The sequence below is a fragment of the Mustela nivalis genome (genome assembly GCF_964662115.1).
Source record: "Mustela nivalis genome assembly, chromosome: 7".
Taxonomy (NCBI): domain Eukaryota; kingdom Metazoa; phylum Chordata; class Mammalia; order Carnivora; family Mustelidae; genus Mustela; species Mustela nivalis.
The window spans coordinates 46,501,416-46,520,919 of NC_139026.1; the positions used below are offsets into that span (position 1 = coordinate 46,501,416).

General features: G+C 39.9%; 1 protein-coding gene across 5 annotated transcripts in view; it reads right to left on the minus strand.

The window, feature by feature from the left end:
* MYRFL (myelin regulatory factor like) overlaps positions 1-19,504 on the minus strand; it is a 125,424-nt gene that overhangs the window by 60,795 nt on the left and 45,125 nt on the right. For all 5 annotated transcript variants that reach the window (XM_082742868.1, XM_082742867.1, XM_082742866.1 and 2 more), the window contains exons 3-8: positions 14,482-14,549; positions 14,123-14,387; positions 13,165-13,256; positions 6,447-6,597; positions 3,031-3,226; positions 493-569 (exon numbers count right to left, since the gene is read on the minus strand). In XM_082742868.1, the coding sequence (XP_082598994.1) occupies positions 493-569; positions 3,031-3,226; positions 6,447-6,597; positions 13,165-13,256; positions 14,123-14,387; positions 14,482-14,549 (849 nt within the window). The remainder of the gene's footprint in view (positions 1-492; positions 570-3,030; positions 3,227-6,446; positions 6,598-13,164; positions 13,257-14,122; positions 14,388-14,481; positions 14,550-19,504) is intronic.

The following is a 19,504-nucleotide window of genomic DNA, read 5'->3' on the forward strand; positions in this document are numbered from 1 at the left end:
GGGATTTCTTTTATTTTTTTTATTTACTTTTTTACTGAAGTATAGTTGACGTAAAATGTTACAATAGTTTCAGGCGCATGACATAGTGATTCAACAACTCTATACTTAGGCTATGCTCATCACAAGTGCAGCTCCCATCTGTCACCACACAGCACCATTACAATACCACTGACTTTATTTCCTGTGCTGTACCTTTCATCCCCATGCCTTACTCATTCTATAACTAGAAGTCTCTACCTCCCACTCCCCTCCACCCATTTTACCAGTGCCTCAACTCCTCCTCTCTGGCAACCATCAGTTTGTTCTCTATATTAATAGGACTATTTCTGCTTTTTTTGGTGTGTGTATTTATTTATCTGTTTCTTTTGTTTTTTAGATTCCACCTGTAGGTGACATCATATGGTCGGTGGGATCCATTTTTGCTAAAATAAATTGGGCAACAGATATTTCTCCCAGTACATTCACAAAGGAATTCAGAAAAGAAATTCTTACTTAACAGGATTGAAAATCTTTTTGCTTCTATCTGCTTGGGATTGTTCAATAGTGATTATTTGATTGGTGGCTTCTACCTGTGGGGAACAACAAAAAGGAAATTAGTTACCAAATACATGAATTAATTTATTAACAAAAACATTCACTAGTAAGTAATGTTCAAGGACCTTAAAAGTTTTCCAAAGCAGGGCACCTGGATGGCTCAGCAGTTTAAAGCCTCTGCCTTCCGCTCAGGTCATGATCTCAGGGTCCTAGGATTGAGCCCCATATTAGGCTCTCTGCTCAGCAAGGAGCCTGCTTCCTCTTCTCTCTCTGCCTGCCTCTCTGCCTACTTGTGATCTCTGTCTGTCAAATGAATAAATAAAATCTTAAAAAAAAAAAAAAAGTTTTCCAAAGCATCATGACAGGCACTGGGCAGGAGGAACCAGTCACTGAAAAAATGTATAAGGCAATAACCTCAACCTTAAGGATCACGCTATGGGTGAGAAAAGAAACAAATACATGTGAAACTAAACAACGAAAACACAAGACAACAGAAAACTGCAGGTGAGCAGTGACTGTGGCGTGAGCTCACAGATAATTAAAACATCAGGAGCAAAACACAGGAGCAAGGCAGCTCCAAGGGAACATGCATCCATCCATTCATTTATTCATTCATTCTGTAGATGCTTGCTGAGCACCTACTCTGCACCAGGCATTGCTTGGGGTGAGAGAGATGAGCAGTGGACAAAATTAACAGAAACCCCAGCCCATGCACAGCTAACATTCTAATAAAAAGAAATAACAAGGAGTGCCTGCGTGGCTCAGTGGGTTAAAGCCTCTGCCTTCGGCTCAGGTCATGATCCCAGGGTTCTGGGATGGAGCCCCGCATCGGGCTCTCTGCTCAGCAGGGAGCCTGCTTCCTCCTCTCTCTTTTCCTGCCTCTCTGACTACCTGTGATCTGTCTGTCAAATAAATAAATAAAATCTTAAAAAAAAAAAAAAGAAATAATAAATAATGAAAACAAATAAAATACAGAAAACAGTATTTTTTTCAGTACTTGCTGCAAAACTCTTCTTTCTCTGAATGAATAGTGGCAAAGGTGTGGTGAGAGCTGTCCTGTCCTATATGGCTTGAGGATAATAGCATAATAACGTCTTTTCTGAAAAGCAGGTAGGCAACATACACCAAGAGTTTTAATAATGTTTATGCCCTTGATATATAAATTCTTCTGGAATGTATCCTCATGCAAAGACAGGTATACATGGACGTTTACTAAGATTGAAAATTAGCAATAATTTTTACATTATTTTACAATAATGTGGGAATATGGTACACTTATACAATAGAAATTGTCATCTTTGTAAATAATATTTTATAGGGTCTTTAATATATCATGTTATTTTCATAATATACTATTAACAATATGAGATTAATTTTAATAACAGAAAAAAATCAGACTACCAAATGGTGGATCCCAAATAGGAATGCATTTTTTCTCTTCTTTACAGTTCTCTATTGTATTCCAAAATTTTCACAATGGATTCATATTACTTCCATAATCAGAAAAATATGCTTTGTTGTTGTTTGTTTATTATCTTTGTTTGCTTTTGTTTTGTTTTTTGGTTTGGTTTGGTTTGGTTTGGTTTGGTTTAAGAGCTCAGTTTGGAGCAAGAGCAGCTGATGTGCCAATGCATCAAGCCCTATTTGGGGAGACTCGCTGCCTATGCTCAGGTTAATAATCAGAATAATATATGCAGATAATAGATGCTCCTTCCGCTAAATGCTGGATCTGAGGTCTTGTTGGCCACCCAGAAGTCATCCTATCTGCATTCTAAACTCAGTTGTCTCATTTACTTATCTTAGGTGAATTGTCTAACTTTATTGTGATCAATCTCCTCTCAGTAATCTGAAAAAGACGGAACATTGGCAAGATTAATGGCTCCTTGGCTTTTTAAAGTCAGAGACCTATTGAGAATTTGGCAAAAACTAGGAATCTACTGCCTATAAAAATGCACCAGGATCAAAAATAATAAAATATTACAGTTAGTAAGGAAGTGCCAGATTTTTATCATGAAAACTATCAAAATGTAGTTTGAAGTGATGCTCTACCAGTTTCTGAGCCAGTTTCAGCCTTCAGAAATTGCTAGCTCCCATTTCCTATGTCTTGGAACATTTATTTTTAGAAAGTATCCACCATGCTGTGAGGAAGCACAACCTATCCCACAGAAAGGTCCGCATGAAGGAGAGTCAAGGTCTTGCAGCCACAGTCTCATTTGAGCTCCTGGCCAGTGGTCAGCCCAGACGTGACAGACAGATAAAGGAGCCATCTTGGAAACTGAATCCAGGCCCAGCTGAGTTGCCGCAGCGGATGGCTCCTGAAGAGAAGTGAACTGTGAGAGCCAAGCCCTAGCCAACCTGCACATTTGTGACCCAAAGAGATGATTGTCATTATTATAAGTTGCTAAAAGTTTGGGGGGTAGTTGGTTATGCAGCAACAGATACCCGGAACACTTAGTAATACTGGCTTCATTAAATTGAGCTCAATAAAAGACTTACCTTAACCCCAAAAGCTTTCAAGTAAAACATTTCTATTGGCTTGAGGCCCATTTGAGTTTTGACAAATTTTGGACTTCCCCAAACTTGGATGTGGATGGTTATCTGAAAATGGTTCTTCTTTTGGCAAACAAAAGCTTCATCTGCTGGTGAAAAATTAAATCCTTTGTCTGTGACAACTCGATAGCCTATATCAGGTCTACGAAAAGAAGAATCAAGAAACCAATTTAACAAACATTTTCTACACATTTTCTTCCATCACCAATATTAATAATATAAACATTTCAAGATACACTGTGGAAAGTGACTTTTGTTATATTTAATCAATTTTGTGGATTTTTGCTGAGGAAGTGAAAATGCTGTTTCAAAACACAGATGGCTCTCTCACAGCATTTTATCTTCTCACAAGGAAGGAGCACAATTCTTGCCAAATGGAAGCATTGTCTCCTCAGCCTCTCTTTCCCTTTGTGCTTTCTAGAATTCTAATCTGACTCCACCATACATCAGAAAGATGTAGTCTAGAAGTTGAGAAGCCACTGCATTACTCAGACCTGTGAAATATCTGGGATAAAATTCATCTTTTTCTTCCTTCAAAAAAAATGCTCTAAATGTCATCAGCAACACCTCACTCAAACAGTCCCTCTCCTGAGTGAATATTCAGCCCACATGTGGTTAGAAGAAAAAAGCAGGCTGGCCAAAATTACCAGGAATAGCTTTAAACCAGATTAACCAGAGCCAGTCAGAATACTGACTGAAAACCCATTTTTGCCAGAGTTTGGTCATCTCCTTTTTATCCTCCTCATCTGGTAATAGCACTGAAAACCTGCTATGCTGGTTGCTTCTGCTGGGAACAGAAGTGGTAAGGTGGCTAGTCAGGTCCTTGCTTTATTTATCCTACCAAATTATTTTCAATATCAAGGCTTTGTGTATCTCATGTTTAATTAAAGACCTTTAAATGTTAAATAAAACTAAAACACCCCACATGTGTAATATTATTGAGCAGAGAAAAGAATATAGGTGAAACTTTTTTGGTGAGCTTTTCCCATGCATGTTGAAGATTTGGAACATGATTTTCAATTCATCAAGATTCCTAAATGTGGACTTTTCCTCAGGAAAGAAGCTCCTCCTCAGGACAGGAGGCAGAGGAGGGCAGGACTTACTGCTGTGCTAGCTCTCTACTGCTGTGTGGCGCTGTGCTTCCTGGGATCTCAATTTGGATGGCTGCCATTATAATGAACAACACTGAGTTTCTAAGTTTCTCTCTAATTCCAGAGATAGAAAATATGAATATGAATGAATCTCTTCAGGAAAAGAGTGTTCATGTTCTTTGCAATTTAAGCACCTTCCCAGTGGATCAAGTCACTGGGTCATTGATTACTCCCAAGTAGCTGATTGGTCAAAGCCTCTACAAATGAAGGATTTGATAAAGACCACATGTCTTATGCCATGTGGAAACTTCATATTGACTTGTGTTTCTAGAAAAAATCTTCTAATTTACTCATCTAAAGGCTAGATGAATGGAATTGTACAGATTTTACTGCTGAGGATAATAAGAACTGTCTTAATTGAGAAAAAGGGAAATAACTTTAATTGATCATCCATGTTTCACTATCAAAAACCTTGAAGGAAGGAGGTAAGGTTTATAACTCAGATATGAACTTTAGCCTGAAATTTAAAGACAGCTAAAAGTAGAAACTGAATCAACAAACAGCAATCATGCAGTTGAAGATTATTCTGAATCTTAAACACCAATTTCTGGTTATAGAACTCTGTTTACCTAAAAATAGCAATTTGGTTTTTGATATCCAATGTTATAAATAAAGCCAACTAAACTAGCTTTTTAAAAGCTCTTTTAACACAAGTTTTATGTATCACTCAGAAAAAAAGTTTTCAATTCCCTAACTTTATTGCTTTTAGGTAATTTAAGGAAACAACATTTTTGTGACAAATTAGACACAAGTGATTTCTGACACAAGTGATTTTCTGTCTCAATGATAGGAATAATGAAATCAAGACAACCTAAGGTCTAATGTAGATTAATATTTTCTTTTTCTTGCACTTAGGAAGAGTGAATTATGTCTAAACATTCAAAATAAATCTGCCTCTCTATCTTTAAGCTGATACCATCGTGTTCTCCTTTTATTCCAGCTCAGTGGAGCTTAGATTGGCTGTTCAAATAAATTTTTAACAATCTACTCAAGTAAGAAGGAGAAGTTGCCTCAAAAACTTGATGAAGAGTTTCATACCTGGGTACTCATATTTAAGATAGGATAGGGACAACTCCCCAAAAGATAACCAAATAAAGGCTACGACTTAAAACCAAGACCTGGGGACCCTCCCTTTCTTTTTCTAATTGTACACATTGGCAAACACACAAAGTTGTGACATTTCAATGAGGCAACTAGTAATTTGCATCATTCTGCTTCCCATTCAACACACCAACTCCCAGTTTGTTTAAGTCTTTAGAATTTGTTTCAAGGAAAAGATTTCTTCCTTCTAGTTCATTCAACATATAAGTGCTAGTGATAAGTTTTGCCCTTAAAGAAGCTCTATTTGAATTTGGAAAATACCATAGAAGACCCTCAAGTTTGTGGATCAACATTTCTCATTTCATATTATATTTATTACTTGAAAGTCCTATACTTTAACCATTAACATTTTTCAGATTTTTTCAAGGGGCCCTTTATAATCTTGAAAATTCTAGAGGAATTTTCAATCTACATAGATTTTATTTTTTAATAATAGTTTTATTAACATTTAACCTACGTAGATAAATTACACGCTAAGGAATAAAGAGAAGGCTCTGAAAATGTTAAAGAGCAATAATATGTAAGTCCACATTTATTTCTTAAAATTATGTCATAAGATTAAGACAAAAATTTTCCAGTTTAAAGATACTTTGTACGGTTTCATTTCAGTCTTTAAATACAGAGTCACCACCAATACCAACAGGATTGTTGCAGTATATGTTGACAATGAGCTTGACAAATACAGATTCACAGCAGAGATATTAGGGGAGGGGGGATGTTACCAGCTAGCAATTTCATGTGGCCCCCAAAATGGTATTCTGTGGAATTTTAAAATAACTGCAGGATTAAATGTTACTGATTTGGGAAATCCCCATTTCCCAACTTGAAGTCTGAACTGGGTCTATGGTCTGAGAAAGACTCACTCTCCCTCCACCATTTAGTGACTAAGTTGTAATAAGTTAAAATTACAGTCTGGATTCCAAAAGGCCAGAAGCTCATGTCCCAGCTCTGCATTAGTCAGAATGCGAAACCTAAGGAGTAAGACGCATTTCCTCATGGACCCATCTTATTTGATCAGGGGTGGCTTCAAAGCCCAAATCCTTGGATTTAGTCTTGAGAGTTAGCATCGCCTCCCTCAGTACACCACCAGGGTGCCCGGAGGCCACTTACAGTTTCTCATAATGACCAGTGAATAAACTGTGCCAAGGCACACTCTGGTATGGCTGCCACTTCAGAGAAGGAGAACCCTGGTCCACAGGTGTCATGTTCTGTCCCTCACTGTCGTAGAACAGCACTTCACTGCTGGAACTCCTACTTGTCACTGCAAAGAAATCGGTGTGTTAGATCCTTCCTCCAAGGCTGTTCTTCCTAGACTCACAGACAGCTGCATGGAGCTAATGAACCGGCCATGTATGAGGAAGAGTGACCATGTGGGAAGTGACAAGTGGTGGGAGCCTTGTTGGGAATTGTGCCCTCAGTGTCCCTCTACCCTCTCTCCTGCATAGTGTCTCCCCACATGCAGTCAGTGTGGTTCCAGTGAAGTTCACTCCCAGCCAGAGGAGGGCAGGGGGACCCAGGCTGGTTCATTTAAAGCCCAGCATTCACTTCTTGCCTCAATAATTTGCACCTGGTTGACTCATGGCCCAAGCCAACCCAAGCAGAGTGAATCTCAGCACTTCAGGGGACACGGGTTCAAAGATGCTGCCTCTTTCAAACCCGGGAGATTTAAACCTGGGAGACACCATCCCGAAGAGCTGCTGGCACCATTTGGGGACATGAAAGAAAAGCCTGTCTGGGAATGAAGCCCACACAGCAGAAGGCAGAAGGCAGAAGGCAGAGTTGAGGTCACCCAGTTCTAATGGCGTGATTTGAGTTCTGGGATCCAATCCTAAACTCTTGGGCGACAGGAGGCAATAAATCCTCCGGTTTTGTTTTTTTGTTTGCTTGTTTTTTTGCTTAAGGCAGCTTGATGTTTTGGGGCTTGGGGGGGGGGGGTTGTCCTTTGTTTCTTTGTTTTAGTTCATTGCAACCAATACATTCTAATCTGTAACAGGTCCCCCAGGGCACTAGCTTTCTGAACTCAGAGGAGCTATTTATTCGCTTAGTGTCTTACTTTCCTCAACAGCAAAATAGAAATTAAAACAGATGTCTTGCCCATCTTGTAACATTGTACAAGCAGAGAGAATATCATAGTACAAGTGGAAGCACTTTCAGAAACTAATGCCAAGATAAAGTAGCAGAAAATGTCCTTAAGTATGTAATATTGACTATAGGAAATTGCTACTTTTCTATGTTAAAATAACAGCAATTTCACATGCGCAAGCTACTATTTTTGCATAATCCTTGCAAATTGTCTTAATTTGAGTATGCCTCCAAACCGTGTGATTCAACCTCAGATAATTTTTATGTAAATGATATTGGTACATTTTCTGTTTCTCTTGACTCCCTCAAGATGACTCCTACCTGGCATCAGGAGTGAAATGTACATGGTGGGTGTTCCCAAGATCAGGTGCAAACCAAGAGCAACAACACAGAGATAGGAGAGGAGCTCCTGGAGAGCGTGCACTTAGCCCCCAGCTTGGAAACTGCAGGGTTTTCTTTAGTAGTCTAACTTCCTTTCTCTATACTTTTACTGAGGGCTTTCTCAAATGAATAAATAGCAGAGCTACTCCGGGTTGTCTCTGATCTCAAATGTGAAAGGAAATGTGTTTATTTTGGGGTATCCCTATTACACGTCAACTAAGCAAAACAACGATTTTTTTCAGTTTTTGTAAACAAACATTTTGAAAAGATTTCTCAAAATCATGAAAAACTGTTTCCTGGTTTAGAATACAGGAGGTGAGCAATGTAAGGAGCTCTTCATGCTGTCGCTCCTCCAAAAGATACCAGACCTAGAAACTTCTCCAAAACAAACATCTTCCACGGTTCTCCTGCTTATACCCAAATTCAGAGAAAGGAAGAAACCCATCTTCCCCTCCTCTGTCCTCCTGTGGAGAGAGGATAAAGGAAGTTCCAGAGCTTGAGGTTTGGAATCCATGGGCCTGGGCTTGAGTCCCAGCTCTACAATCTAGGGAAACAGTTTCTGGTCTCAGGCCTTCAGTTTCTTCATCTATGAAATGGGAGTAACAGTATGAAACCTCCCAGGGTTGGTGAAGGGATTCTATGAGTGAGAAGTGCCTAGCACAGTGTCTATCACCAGTAAGAGTTTAAACAATGGTGCATTTCGTTAATATCGGTGGCACTGTGATCATCATATGACTTGTTTCAGCTCAGGGGACACGGTTTTGTCCAAGAAACCTTGGCGAATACATGGTATTCGTGCTTGGCCTCCATGGTACCTCTCTCTGATGTGAAATAACTAACACCAAGTACCTGAGTGGTTATCAGTTAACCTGGGTCCATTCCCACTCATGCATGGTGGCCAGGTCAAGGATAACAGCATTTCCTGCTTTTTCCCATGTTAGCAGCAAAGGGATGGAGCAGCCCCTCCAATAGGACTGACATAGTCATGGCTTCCCTGGGAGCTAGATATCAGCTGATGAGACCCAGAGACCACAGGTCCAGGCTGAAATTTGAGGCACAAGCCTGAACCCCATACTGGGACCTATTACTAGTCACACTAATAATAATATCTACTACTCCTGGGTACTTTATTTTTTAAAACATTTTATTTATTTATTTATTTATTTGAGAGCGAGAGAGAAGGAGAAACAGACTCCACACTGAGCCGAGAGCCCGATATGGGACTCAATCCCAGGACCCTGAGATCATAACTGGAGCCAAAGGCAGATGCTTAACAAACTAAGTCACCCAGGTGCCCTCCTGTGTACTTTCTGTAACACAGGCACTGTCCCCAAGTGTATCAAGACACTTGACATAATTTCTCATCAACTCTTCAAGGTAAGGGTGCCTTTTTTCAATAAACGTTCTTTTCTGAAGTATAATATACATAAAGAAAAATGTACACAGCACTAGTACACAATTTGATATTTTTTTTTAAAGATTTTATGTATTTATTTGACAGAGAGAAATCACAAGTAGATGGAGAGGCAGGCAGAGAGAGAGAGGGAAGCAGGCTCCCTGCTGAGCAGAGAGCCCGATGCGGGACTCGATCCCAGGACCCTGAGATCATGACCCGAGCCGAAGGCAGCGGCTTAACCCACTGAGCCACCTAGGCGCCCCCACAATTTGATATTTTTAAATAAAATGAATTCTACTGGGTAACTCTCACTGGGCCAAGAAATAGGGCATGTCCAGCACTCTAGAAGTTATCCTCATGCCCTCTTCCAGCTACTACTTTCTTCTGCCCAAGACAAATCACTATACTGAAATCTAAAACCACAGAGGAGTGTAGAGAAGTGGAATTATATGATCTGTAGTCTTATGTGTTGGCTTCTTTTGCCCAACATTATGTTTATGAGATTCACTCATTATAATTGCAAATGGGAGTCATTTGTTTATTTTCATTACTGTAGGAATATAACACAATTCATCCTGCCTTGGACGGTCATTTGGGTTATTTTCAGTTTGTGGTTATTAAAAGTAAAACTTCTATGGAAAATTTGTGTATGTCTTTTAGTGGGTGTATTTGCACACTTCTGCTAGGCATATTACCAGCGGTGGGACCACTGAGTCATAGGATGTGCTTTAGTCCATGTAACCAAACTGATTACAGAGAGGTTATGAGATCAGGATTCCTAATGTCATTTAACAAATGCAGAAATTGGGGTTTGACCACCTGAAATAACTTGCTCAGTGTCACAGCTGTTAAGTGGGAGAGACAGGGTTCAAACCCTCCTCTTCCTTTCGTGCTACACTGAGGATGTCTTGAGAACATGTAGCAGAAGAGGAATGCAAGTGTGAAAGCAGCAAACTGACCAAGTTCCCACCTTTCAGAAAAACTTATAGCTTGCATTTTAATGCCTTTCAATATATTCTTTTATACATTACTTCTAAAAAATCTTAGATGAGGCGCCTGAGTGACTCAGTGGTTTAAAACCTCTGCCTTGGGCTCAGGTCATGATCTCAGAGTCCTGGGATCAAACCCCATATGGGGCTCTCTGCTCAGCGGGCAACCTGCTTCCCCTACCCTCCCTCTCTGCCTGCCTCTCTACTTGTGATCTCTCTCTCTCTGCCAAATAAATAAATAAAATCGTTTTAAATAAATAAATACATAAAAAAATCTTAGAAATGGGTGAAGTAGAAATTATGATTCTTATTTGATAATCGAGAGAAGTCAGTCTCAGGGCACCTGGGTGACAGTCAGTTAAGCGTCTAACTCTTGGTTTCAGCTCAGTTGGTGACCTCAGAGTCCTGAGATTCAGGCACTCGGCGTGGTTTCTTCTTGTCCCTCTCTCTCCCTTTCTGCCCTCCCCCATCTGCCCCACCGCCCCGTGCTCGCTCTCTCACTCTCAATTTTTCTGAAATAAATAAATAAATCTTAAAAACAAAACAAAACAGTCTCAGAAAGTACCTACTTGCTGAGATGAGACCGACCATTTTTCTAACTTTACAATGTGAACTCAGCCAGGGCACCTCTCCTGCGGGCCAAAGACCGCCACTCTGGGGCTGAAAAAACCCTTTCATATTTGAGGTTCAAACCATATGAATCCATGAATCATCTTCTATTTGGGATTCAGGTGAAATGGAAGTGGGGATCCTCTCGTATCTGGGTTCTAGACCACACGGGGCTGGAAACAGCTAGCAGGGGCTTGCTCACCAGCTATTTTCTCTCTTAGCAAAATTTTACATCTGTCCCCAGCAACCCAGTGATTCTACGTCGTGAGCCTATGAATGGGAATCTTAGAAGGTCACAGAAAAGCCTTCCTGATTGACTTAGAACATGTCCTCCTATCAAAATACCTGCCCAGTAAGACTACCAGCTTAGGCTCCTCCTTCTTCCTCCCATGTGCCATTTCCCCAGGACCTTTGTAAAAACCCTTGGCCTCTGCCACATCAAATATGAATTCTCTACTAGAAAACTTCTGCTGAAAATATAAACTGTAATGAAAACATAGCATTTGGATTTTTGCCTCACCACCCCCTGCCCGGCCCTGGGAAAATGTTCATTTACATTCTGGAACGATTGTCCGGAGTCAATTATCTTTAGTCAGCTTTTCAGTGACCTTCATTCGAATAGGACTTAAGCAAGGGATTCAAGATTTCCTATCTGCTGGACATGTCAGTTACTCTTTCATGATTTTCTCTGGAAATGGTGAAAAATCAATGTCCTCTCCAGAGACGGGCAGCAGAAAATCACCACAGGATAGAGCTTAACCCCGAAATGGCCAGGAGGGTTTGAAAAGCAATCTGGTCTGAAGAGGAAACGCTTGGAAGGTTTGGGTGGCTTGCCCAGTTCTCCCAGTGGGCTGGTGCATCTGTGGGAGAGCGAACAGATGGTCCCCTCGTCTGGCTAGAAATTTACTCCGCCTTTTGTGTTTGAGAATCACATAGAAGCTGCAGGCTAGATGTAAGGATTCTTGAAGAAATCAGAGTACACTCGCATAAGGAAGCTGGGTGGTGAGCTCTATATTATCCTGAAAGGAGACTTTAGTTAACATTTTCTGTTTCAAGGGCTGAATAAGAGAAACCAAGCAACTGTTGGCCAGGGTGAGTCCATGTGAAAGAAAAGGAGGCAGTGAGAGGTTTGGTTCATGCTGGATGCCCAGTATGGTTGTGCCACCCCATGGCCAAGGGGCAGCCACGTGTGAGCCTTGGCTGGAGGACCCTCCAGCCATGCTGAAGCTGAGGCCAGACATCCCTGAAAGGACCAGCTGGCTCCACAGGCAAGCAGAGGACCAGTTCTAATCAGATGGCCAGGAAAAAAAAAGGCAGCAACTCAAGCAGGGGAGGAAGCCACCTGCATCACCTTCCAGGGCAGTGGAAAGCGAGTTTGGGGACAATAGTGGGAAGGGGAGCCCCCAAACAGAAATCCTGAACATCCGGCCAAGCTGATTCAGGGTAGTAAAAGTGATGTACCCTGAGTCTGGGCTGCTCTTCATACTGCCCATGTCTCATTATTTATGGCAGCTAATAGAGGAGGTTTGGAGTCTCATCCTTTTGCCTATTAAGTGCCATAGCATTCATTCTGGAAGTTCCAGGCTGCAGACTTTAAAACTCCAATTTGTTCACAACTTGAAGAGGTCTGTAAGTTCAAAACATGATGTGTCACCTGTTACGTAACACTAAAAATAAGGTAGTCTGGCCACTTGGGCATCGTAGGATTCTGCTGAAAGACTTCTGAAATGACCTCACAAAATCTCAAAGATCTACCTGGAACCCCCTAACTTGAAGCAAGCGCTAGTAGAGTACATCAACTCTCTACCTTTCTGCTCCCCTGGAGAAATCCTCCAAAGTCTGCTTCCATGAGCCAGCAGCCCCGTTAGCCCTGGGAGCTTGTTAGGGGCGCAGCCCCTCGAGCCTCATCTCAGGAGTACTGAATCAGATCCTGCATTTTACCCAGGCCCCTATTTTATCTGTGTGCGCACTGAAGTTGAGAAGGACTACAAGCGCCTGAACAGCAGTCGGCTCTTGAACGTGCTGCCACGTTGCAAGCTCCCACCAGCCTGGAGCTTATGTCCTCTGAGACATATTGCCCCTAAAATCAAAAGGACATTTGCATTTCCTCTCCACCAGTGAGAGAGAGAGAGAGAGAGAGAGAGAGAGAATGGTGTCTCTCCCTAGGAGCACCTGCATGACCCCACCTAAGAGTGCATGAAACTTTGTGTCAGGAGGAAAGGAAGAAACTCCCAGGGCTGACCCTTACCCTTCTGTGAAAGAGACAATAATTTTGCAGGGTTACTACAAGGCTGGTAAAAAAAATTAAAATTAAAATAAAAAAATCCCTGACTTAATGGTGAAAGCAGTGACCAGCCCCGGGTTGGCTCACTTGGTCTGGAGTGGTGGGCCCACACGTGACAGTCCTCGGAGTCCTCCAGCGCCTGTGTGCACTTTCTCTTCTTGGTTGGTGGCAATGAGGCTCTAGAATCAAGAACCCAGGATGAAAGTTAGGAGTTTTTGCTCTCCATATTACATGAAATCAGATTCCGTTTCCCAGGTGTCTGCTCTAGGCCTTCTTAAGACTAGCTGTAATTGGTTAAGACTCCTTGAGGCCCACTCGTCCCCAGGACCACTAGGTTGTACATGAGTGCACCGGACAAGCTCCTATCCCATGAGCCCTCCTAGTCTGAAACATCGCTTTCCAATAGCCAGTAGATCTGAGATTCACCTGCTTGAAAAATAAACTGACTATTTCCAAAGGCAGAGGACTCATTGAGACAAAGACAGGAACTTAAACTATAGAATATACATATATAAAATAGAAGTATATAAAATATGTATATATTTTATACCTGAAATTTTTTTCACATGGAATTTTGCCACAATTTTTGAAGACCTTTACTCTTTCTGCCATTCTTTAGATTCAGGAGGAATGGAAGAGAGAAGGAAAGAAGAAGGAAAAGAGGGGGAAGAAAAAATATTAAGTTAATGCTTAATCAACAGGTATTTTTCTGAGAGCTCATTCACAAATCACTTGCGTATTCTAGCTGAGTCCGCAAATGCAAACAGTGCTTTTTCCCTTGCTCGGAATGCCCCCATACATTTCTGACATTTTAACTTTCCATTGAATAAGGACTTTGGGTTTAGCGGGGTTTTAGTTGAAAGATGGTCTAAAGCCGAGGGGGCGGAGCTGGAGGGTGGTTTGTGGGGAGGAGAGCTTCCTGTGTCTGATATATGTCTCAACACCGCCATCTCCTGGAGAGAACTCCATGATTCATGCTTTACCCGCACTGCGTGGGGTGCTGGCTGCTCTGAGGTCTTTTATAACTAAATATGTTGCCCTTTACCCAGGGCTGTGGCACAGAGGCTGCTGATGGTAAGGACGGCTTATCTCCGGATGGGAGGACATGCATCGGTCCGGGGGGGTTGGAAGATGACTGGTGTTGGGGTAGCAGTGGCGAGAGCTGCCGAGGCTGTGGGCAGAGCTGCTCATTTCACAGGAGCTCTGCGGCAGGTGTGCAGGGAGCATCCCCGCAGCAGCTGCAGAGTGGAGAGAAGTAGCTGGAGGCCTCCCGACTGCGCCTTCGGGTCTCATGGCGGGACAGCAAGCACCTGGGGGAACACATAGGTGAAAAGGGCCTTTCTTTCTGACAGCCCAGCATCCCCGAAGACCTGGCAAGGTGTGCGGGCTGCAGAGTGCACTCACCTTGCATCTGTGGAGGAGAACAGGAGTCTGAGGCCGAATAGGGTGGAGTATCGGGGAGCTGCTGCTGCCTGAGGATTAGAGACATACATTGCTTTTTGTTGTGACCTGTTCTGTCATTATAGCTCTGTCACAAATGGAAGAGAGCCCTGAGTACTATGCGCACAGTACCCTGTGGGGCCCAGAGCCCACCAGATCATGCCTAGTGTAGCATGTTAAGTAAATGGGTTTTGAGGAAGACCAAACTGGGTTTGGGTCCCAGCTTTAACACTGCCTAGCTGTGTATCCACGACCAAGATCTTAGTCTCTCCAGGCTTCTGTTTACTCACCTGCAATATGGGAATAACCATCATGCCTTCCTCCTAGCATCCTTGTGAGAATTAAATGAGATACTGTGTATAAAACCCATAACATAACGTCCCCAGAGTTCATGCTCAGTTATAGTATATATATATATACTATATATATATATATATGCTCAGTTATAGTATATATATATATATATATATATATATATATATACACAGTTTATTTATTATAGTTTAATTAACAGTATTGTTGTTTCTAAACATTTCAAACACTTACACCAGAGAGATGGTTGTGCACCCTGTTTGGGCTAACGGCCTATACAATGTCATCACCAAAGCAATGGTTTTCCATCTGTACACGGGGAAATCCCAAAGCTCTTGGAATGAGCTCAGTGGTTTTACAAAAGAAAATCTTAAATGTCTGAGGGAAAAAAATTCCTAACTTTTCCTGTTTTATATATTGAGGTGCAAGTACAATCTCTTTAAGAAAAAAATGAGTACCACCACTAAAAAGAGTGTGAAATTTTCTGTCCCCAAAAACCTGCAAGTTCCTTATGGCTCAGAAACTCCATGTAGAATAAGGCATTCATAAGTACCACCACTGTCCACTTGATTCTCCTGCTAGAGAGTAAGCTATCATGTTTTTCTTAGTTGATTTAAGATTTTAACCTCATACAATGAAAAGTCTATTTTTATTTGTTTACTAGAAAAGTAAGGTTTTCTCCTCAAACTGATCCTTTATAATGTATTCACTCTTTCTGAATAAAGGAAGAGAAAACCTTCCTCCAGCAATGCCACCTTCCTACAAAAACAACACCAAAAATGAAACTAAAGGAATAAAGAGGAGTAAACTCAAAAGGACATAGAGTACATGTGCAGAGAGCACAACAGACTGTATTTTAATAACACTGTTGCAGACAGAAGTAGGATAGATGGTAACTGAATTAACAGAACAGAAAAAGCAAAACCAAGACTGCCTGGAGATGGCAGAAGGGACACAGTCAACAAGAGATTATCCAATTTTATTATTTTTTCTTTTTTTAAAGATTTCATTTATTCATTCAACAGACAAAGATCACAAGTAGGCAGAGAGGCAGGCAGAGAGAGGAGGAAGCAGGCTCCCTACAGATGCAGGGCTCGATCCCAGGACCCTGGGATCATGACCCGGGCTGAAAGCAGAGGCTTTAACTCACTGAGCCACCCAGGCACTCCAAGAGATTATCCAATTTTAAAATAACTCCAGAAAAGCCCAAGACATTGGAGTCACTAGAAATCTCCGAATTCAGGAGGAAGGTGGAGCTGAAAACAAAAAGTTGAAAGTTTGCTTAAGGAACAGTTGGACCCTTAGATTAGCTTCCCCAACCTGTACAGCTCAACAACTACCTTCCTCAGCCCAAGGGAAGTTGAAAGAGTTTACTCCTTGGTGAAACAGATTCCAGGGTGACTGTAAAGCTACTGAGCTAAAAATGGGAGGATTCAATGAAAGTCTAAATGCTGAACCCTGAGACCCTTCCTCAACTTAACTTTGCAGGCTTCTAAGCGGATTTCCTGCAGTAAGAAATTGGAAGATCGTTCCCCAGAAAAATTGAATGTCCTCAAAGGAAAAAATAAGATTTTGAAGTTACTGCTCAAAATGGCCAATCCCGGCTTACTCACTCTACAGCCTTTGAAAATAATGGCTTGCACGCAGAATATCTTAAACAGGAACAAAAGATGAAGGATCAGACATTTCCAGAAACCTTTAAGGTTAAAGACAAAGAACAAGCAGCTAGATATAGAAGGGATGCAAATAAAACAAAAGCAAAAACAAAAACAAATCCACAAAGAGCTCTTCTGCTTCTGATATCACTACTAAGCTCCTACCAGTTTGACCTTTTCATACTATGAACTCTGGAAAATTTAAAAAAACATCTGCCTAAAAATACTGGAAGGTGGACAATAGCAAGAGGATTCTGGGGGGGGACACTGAAACTTAGCTGAAGGTAATAGCATAAGGAGAGTTACGTGTTTATAGCTTTTAGCCTCAGGGCTAGTTGAAGGCAGAACCACAGACCAGCTAAAACTCCAATAGAAACACACTAATTTTCTGATCTAAAGAACCAGAGAACAGAGTTTGGGACAAACAGACTCTTAAAGTGAGAGGAGAATTTTGGGAAAAAGAGATGCAAAGAGGGGAACCCTATAGATTCTGTGTAAAAACTCTGGCCAGGAGTCTGTCTGACTCCTGAGCCATCAATGTATTGGGCTGACTGCACATAGTCCAACCACAAAAAAAAAAAAAAAAAAAAAAAAAAAAAAAAAAAAAAAAAAAAAAATCAAAAGGGCAAAATGAAAAACAAACAAAACTGAACTAAAATTTAAGTTACTTCCCAAGAGACAGAGTTTATCATTTGAGTTTAAGGAAAGTAACTGCCTGGTAAAACAGAAGTATGTATATACTTTACAGAGGAAATTAAAAAAAAAAAAATCCAGACATTCAAAATGTGTACAATACAGTTAAGATTACTCAACAAATGGAGAAGCAGGAAAATGTAGCCTAGCCTTGAGGAAAAGAACAGTTAGTGGACACCAACCCAGAAATGATCCAGATATTGGATTAGTAGATCCAGATATTGGATTAGTAGATAAATCCATATTTTAGCAGCAGCTATTATAAAAATAGCTCTTGTAACTAAGCCTAATAAAGTAGAGGACAATGCATTTGTAAAGAATACAAAATACAAAATCTCAGCAAAAAATAGAAACTAAAAAAGAACTAAATGGAAATTCTAGAACTGAATGAAACTAGAAATGAAAATAAAAACAGAAAATTTAAAAATCACTCAGTGGCGTAACAGAAGAACTTGAAGACAAATCAGTAGGTATAATCCAGTCTAAAGAATAGAGAAGGAAAAATGAATCTTGAAAGAGGGAGAGAAAGAGAGATTTGTGAACCATGAGAGGATATAACAGAAAAATAATTAAAGATATAATGACAAAACCTTCCCAGATTTAGTAAAAGACAAATTTATAGGTTCTAGAACTCGGCAAATCCTAAGATAAATATAGAGAAAACCATACCTAGGTCATCAGAGTCAAATCAGTTTAAAAAAAAAAGAGAGAGAGAGAGAGAGAGAAAGAGAGAAATTTTCAACAGTACCCAAAGAAAAACAACATATTATATGTAGGGTAATAGTGGTTCACATGACAAATGACTTATCAAAATCTCCAGAAGTAAGAAGACAGTGCAACAATATCTTTAAAGTGCTAGTGAAAATCAAAGCTGACAATCTAGAATTTCATATCTGATGAAGATATCTTCCAAGAATAAAAGCAAAATAAAGATACTATCAGATTAAAAAAATTTTTAAGTGAAACCATAAACAGACATGTATAATAAGAAATGTTAAAGACATTATTTAGGCTAGAGGAAATTATATCAGATGAAAACTTGAAACTTTAGGAAGAAATGTAAAGAGTAAAGAATTGTATGTATCTGATGCAACTTCATTATTTTTCTTAATTTATTTAAATTACACAGGACTGTTCAAAGCAAAAATTGTGGCGTTATCTTGTAGCACTTATAATGTATGAAGGAGTAATACTTATGACAACTACAGCCCAGAGGAAGGCAGTGGGGGATAAAATAAAATTACATAGTTGAAGGTTTCTACATTTTACATAAAGTGATACAGTATTAATTCATTAACTCCAAGTAGACTGTGAAAAGTTAAATGATGCAAAGAGGTATAGCTAAGGTCAATAAGTAAAATGGATCTAAAATTATTCAAATAATACAAAATAAAGTAAAAAGGAGTTACAAAGAAGAAAGATAAAAAGATGACAAATAATAAAATGGCACAATTAAATACATTAACAGTGATTACATTAAGTGTTAATGAACTAAAACTCCAATAAAAGGCAGAGATTGTAAGCACGGATTTTTTTTTTTTTAAAGCAAGACCAACTGTATGTTATCTGCAAGAAACACTCTAAATTTTAAGACTCAGATAAGTTGAAAACAAATGGGAAAAAAAGGTATGAGAAGGCAGAAGTGATTTCATGAATAAGTAAAATAGACTTCAAAATAAAGATTATTACTAAAAATAAAGAGGCTCATTCCATAATAATAAAATAATAACAGTCCTTTCATTAAGAAGAAATAGCAATTATGATTGTTTACATATCCAATAACAGAACTTCAAAATACATGAATCAGAATTGACAGAATTAAAAGGAGAAATAAATAATTGTACAATCATAATTGGAGATTTTCACATCCTTCTCTCATCAATTGGTAGAACAAAATAGGTAGTACAAATTGATAGAACAAAAAAGTCAATAATGACAAAGATCATCTGAGAAATTTCTTTAAGAAGAAAAGTAACTGAGGTGTTTGAATGCTAAAAGATATTTTGCAGTTCCCTTCAGAGAATTTGTGGGAAGAATTAATATAATCATAATAAATGATATGTGAAGACATAGTGATAATAACATAAGCCCGGGATATTGGCCCAATCAAAAATTTTTATAGAACTTTATGATATTGGGAGGTTGGTGCTAGAAATGGGTGTCAGATGTGGTATAAGAAGTTAAATCTCCCCTGAAGATGATATTAAGTTCTTAAAATATATAAAGTAAGAAGAGCAATATAAAACAGCATTTAGATACAAAGTGGTAGAAATATCTAAAAGCATTGGAAAGTATCTGCCTCTGGGAGAGGCAAAGTGATGATCATG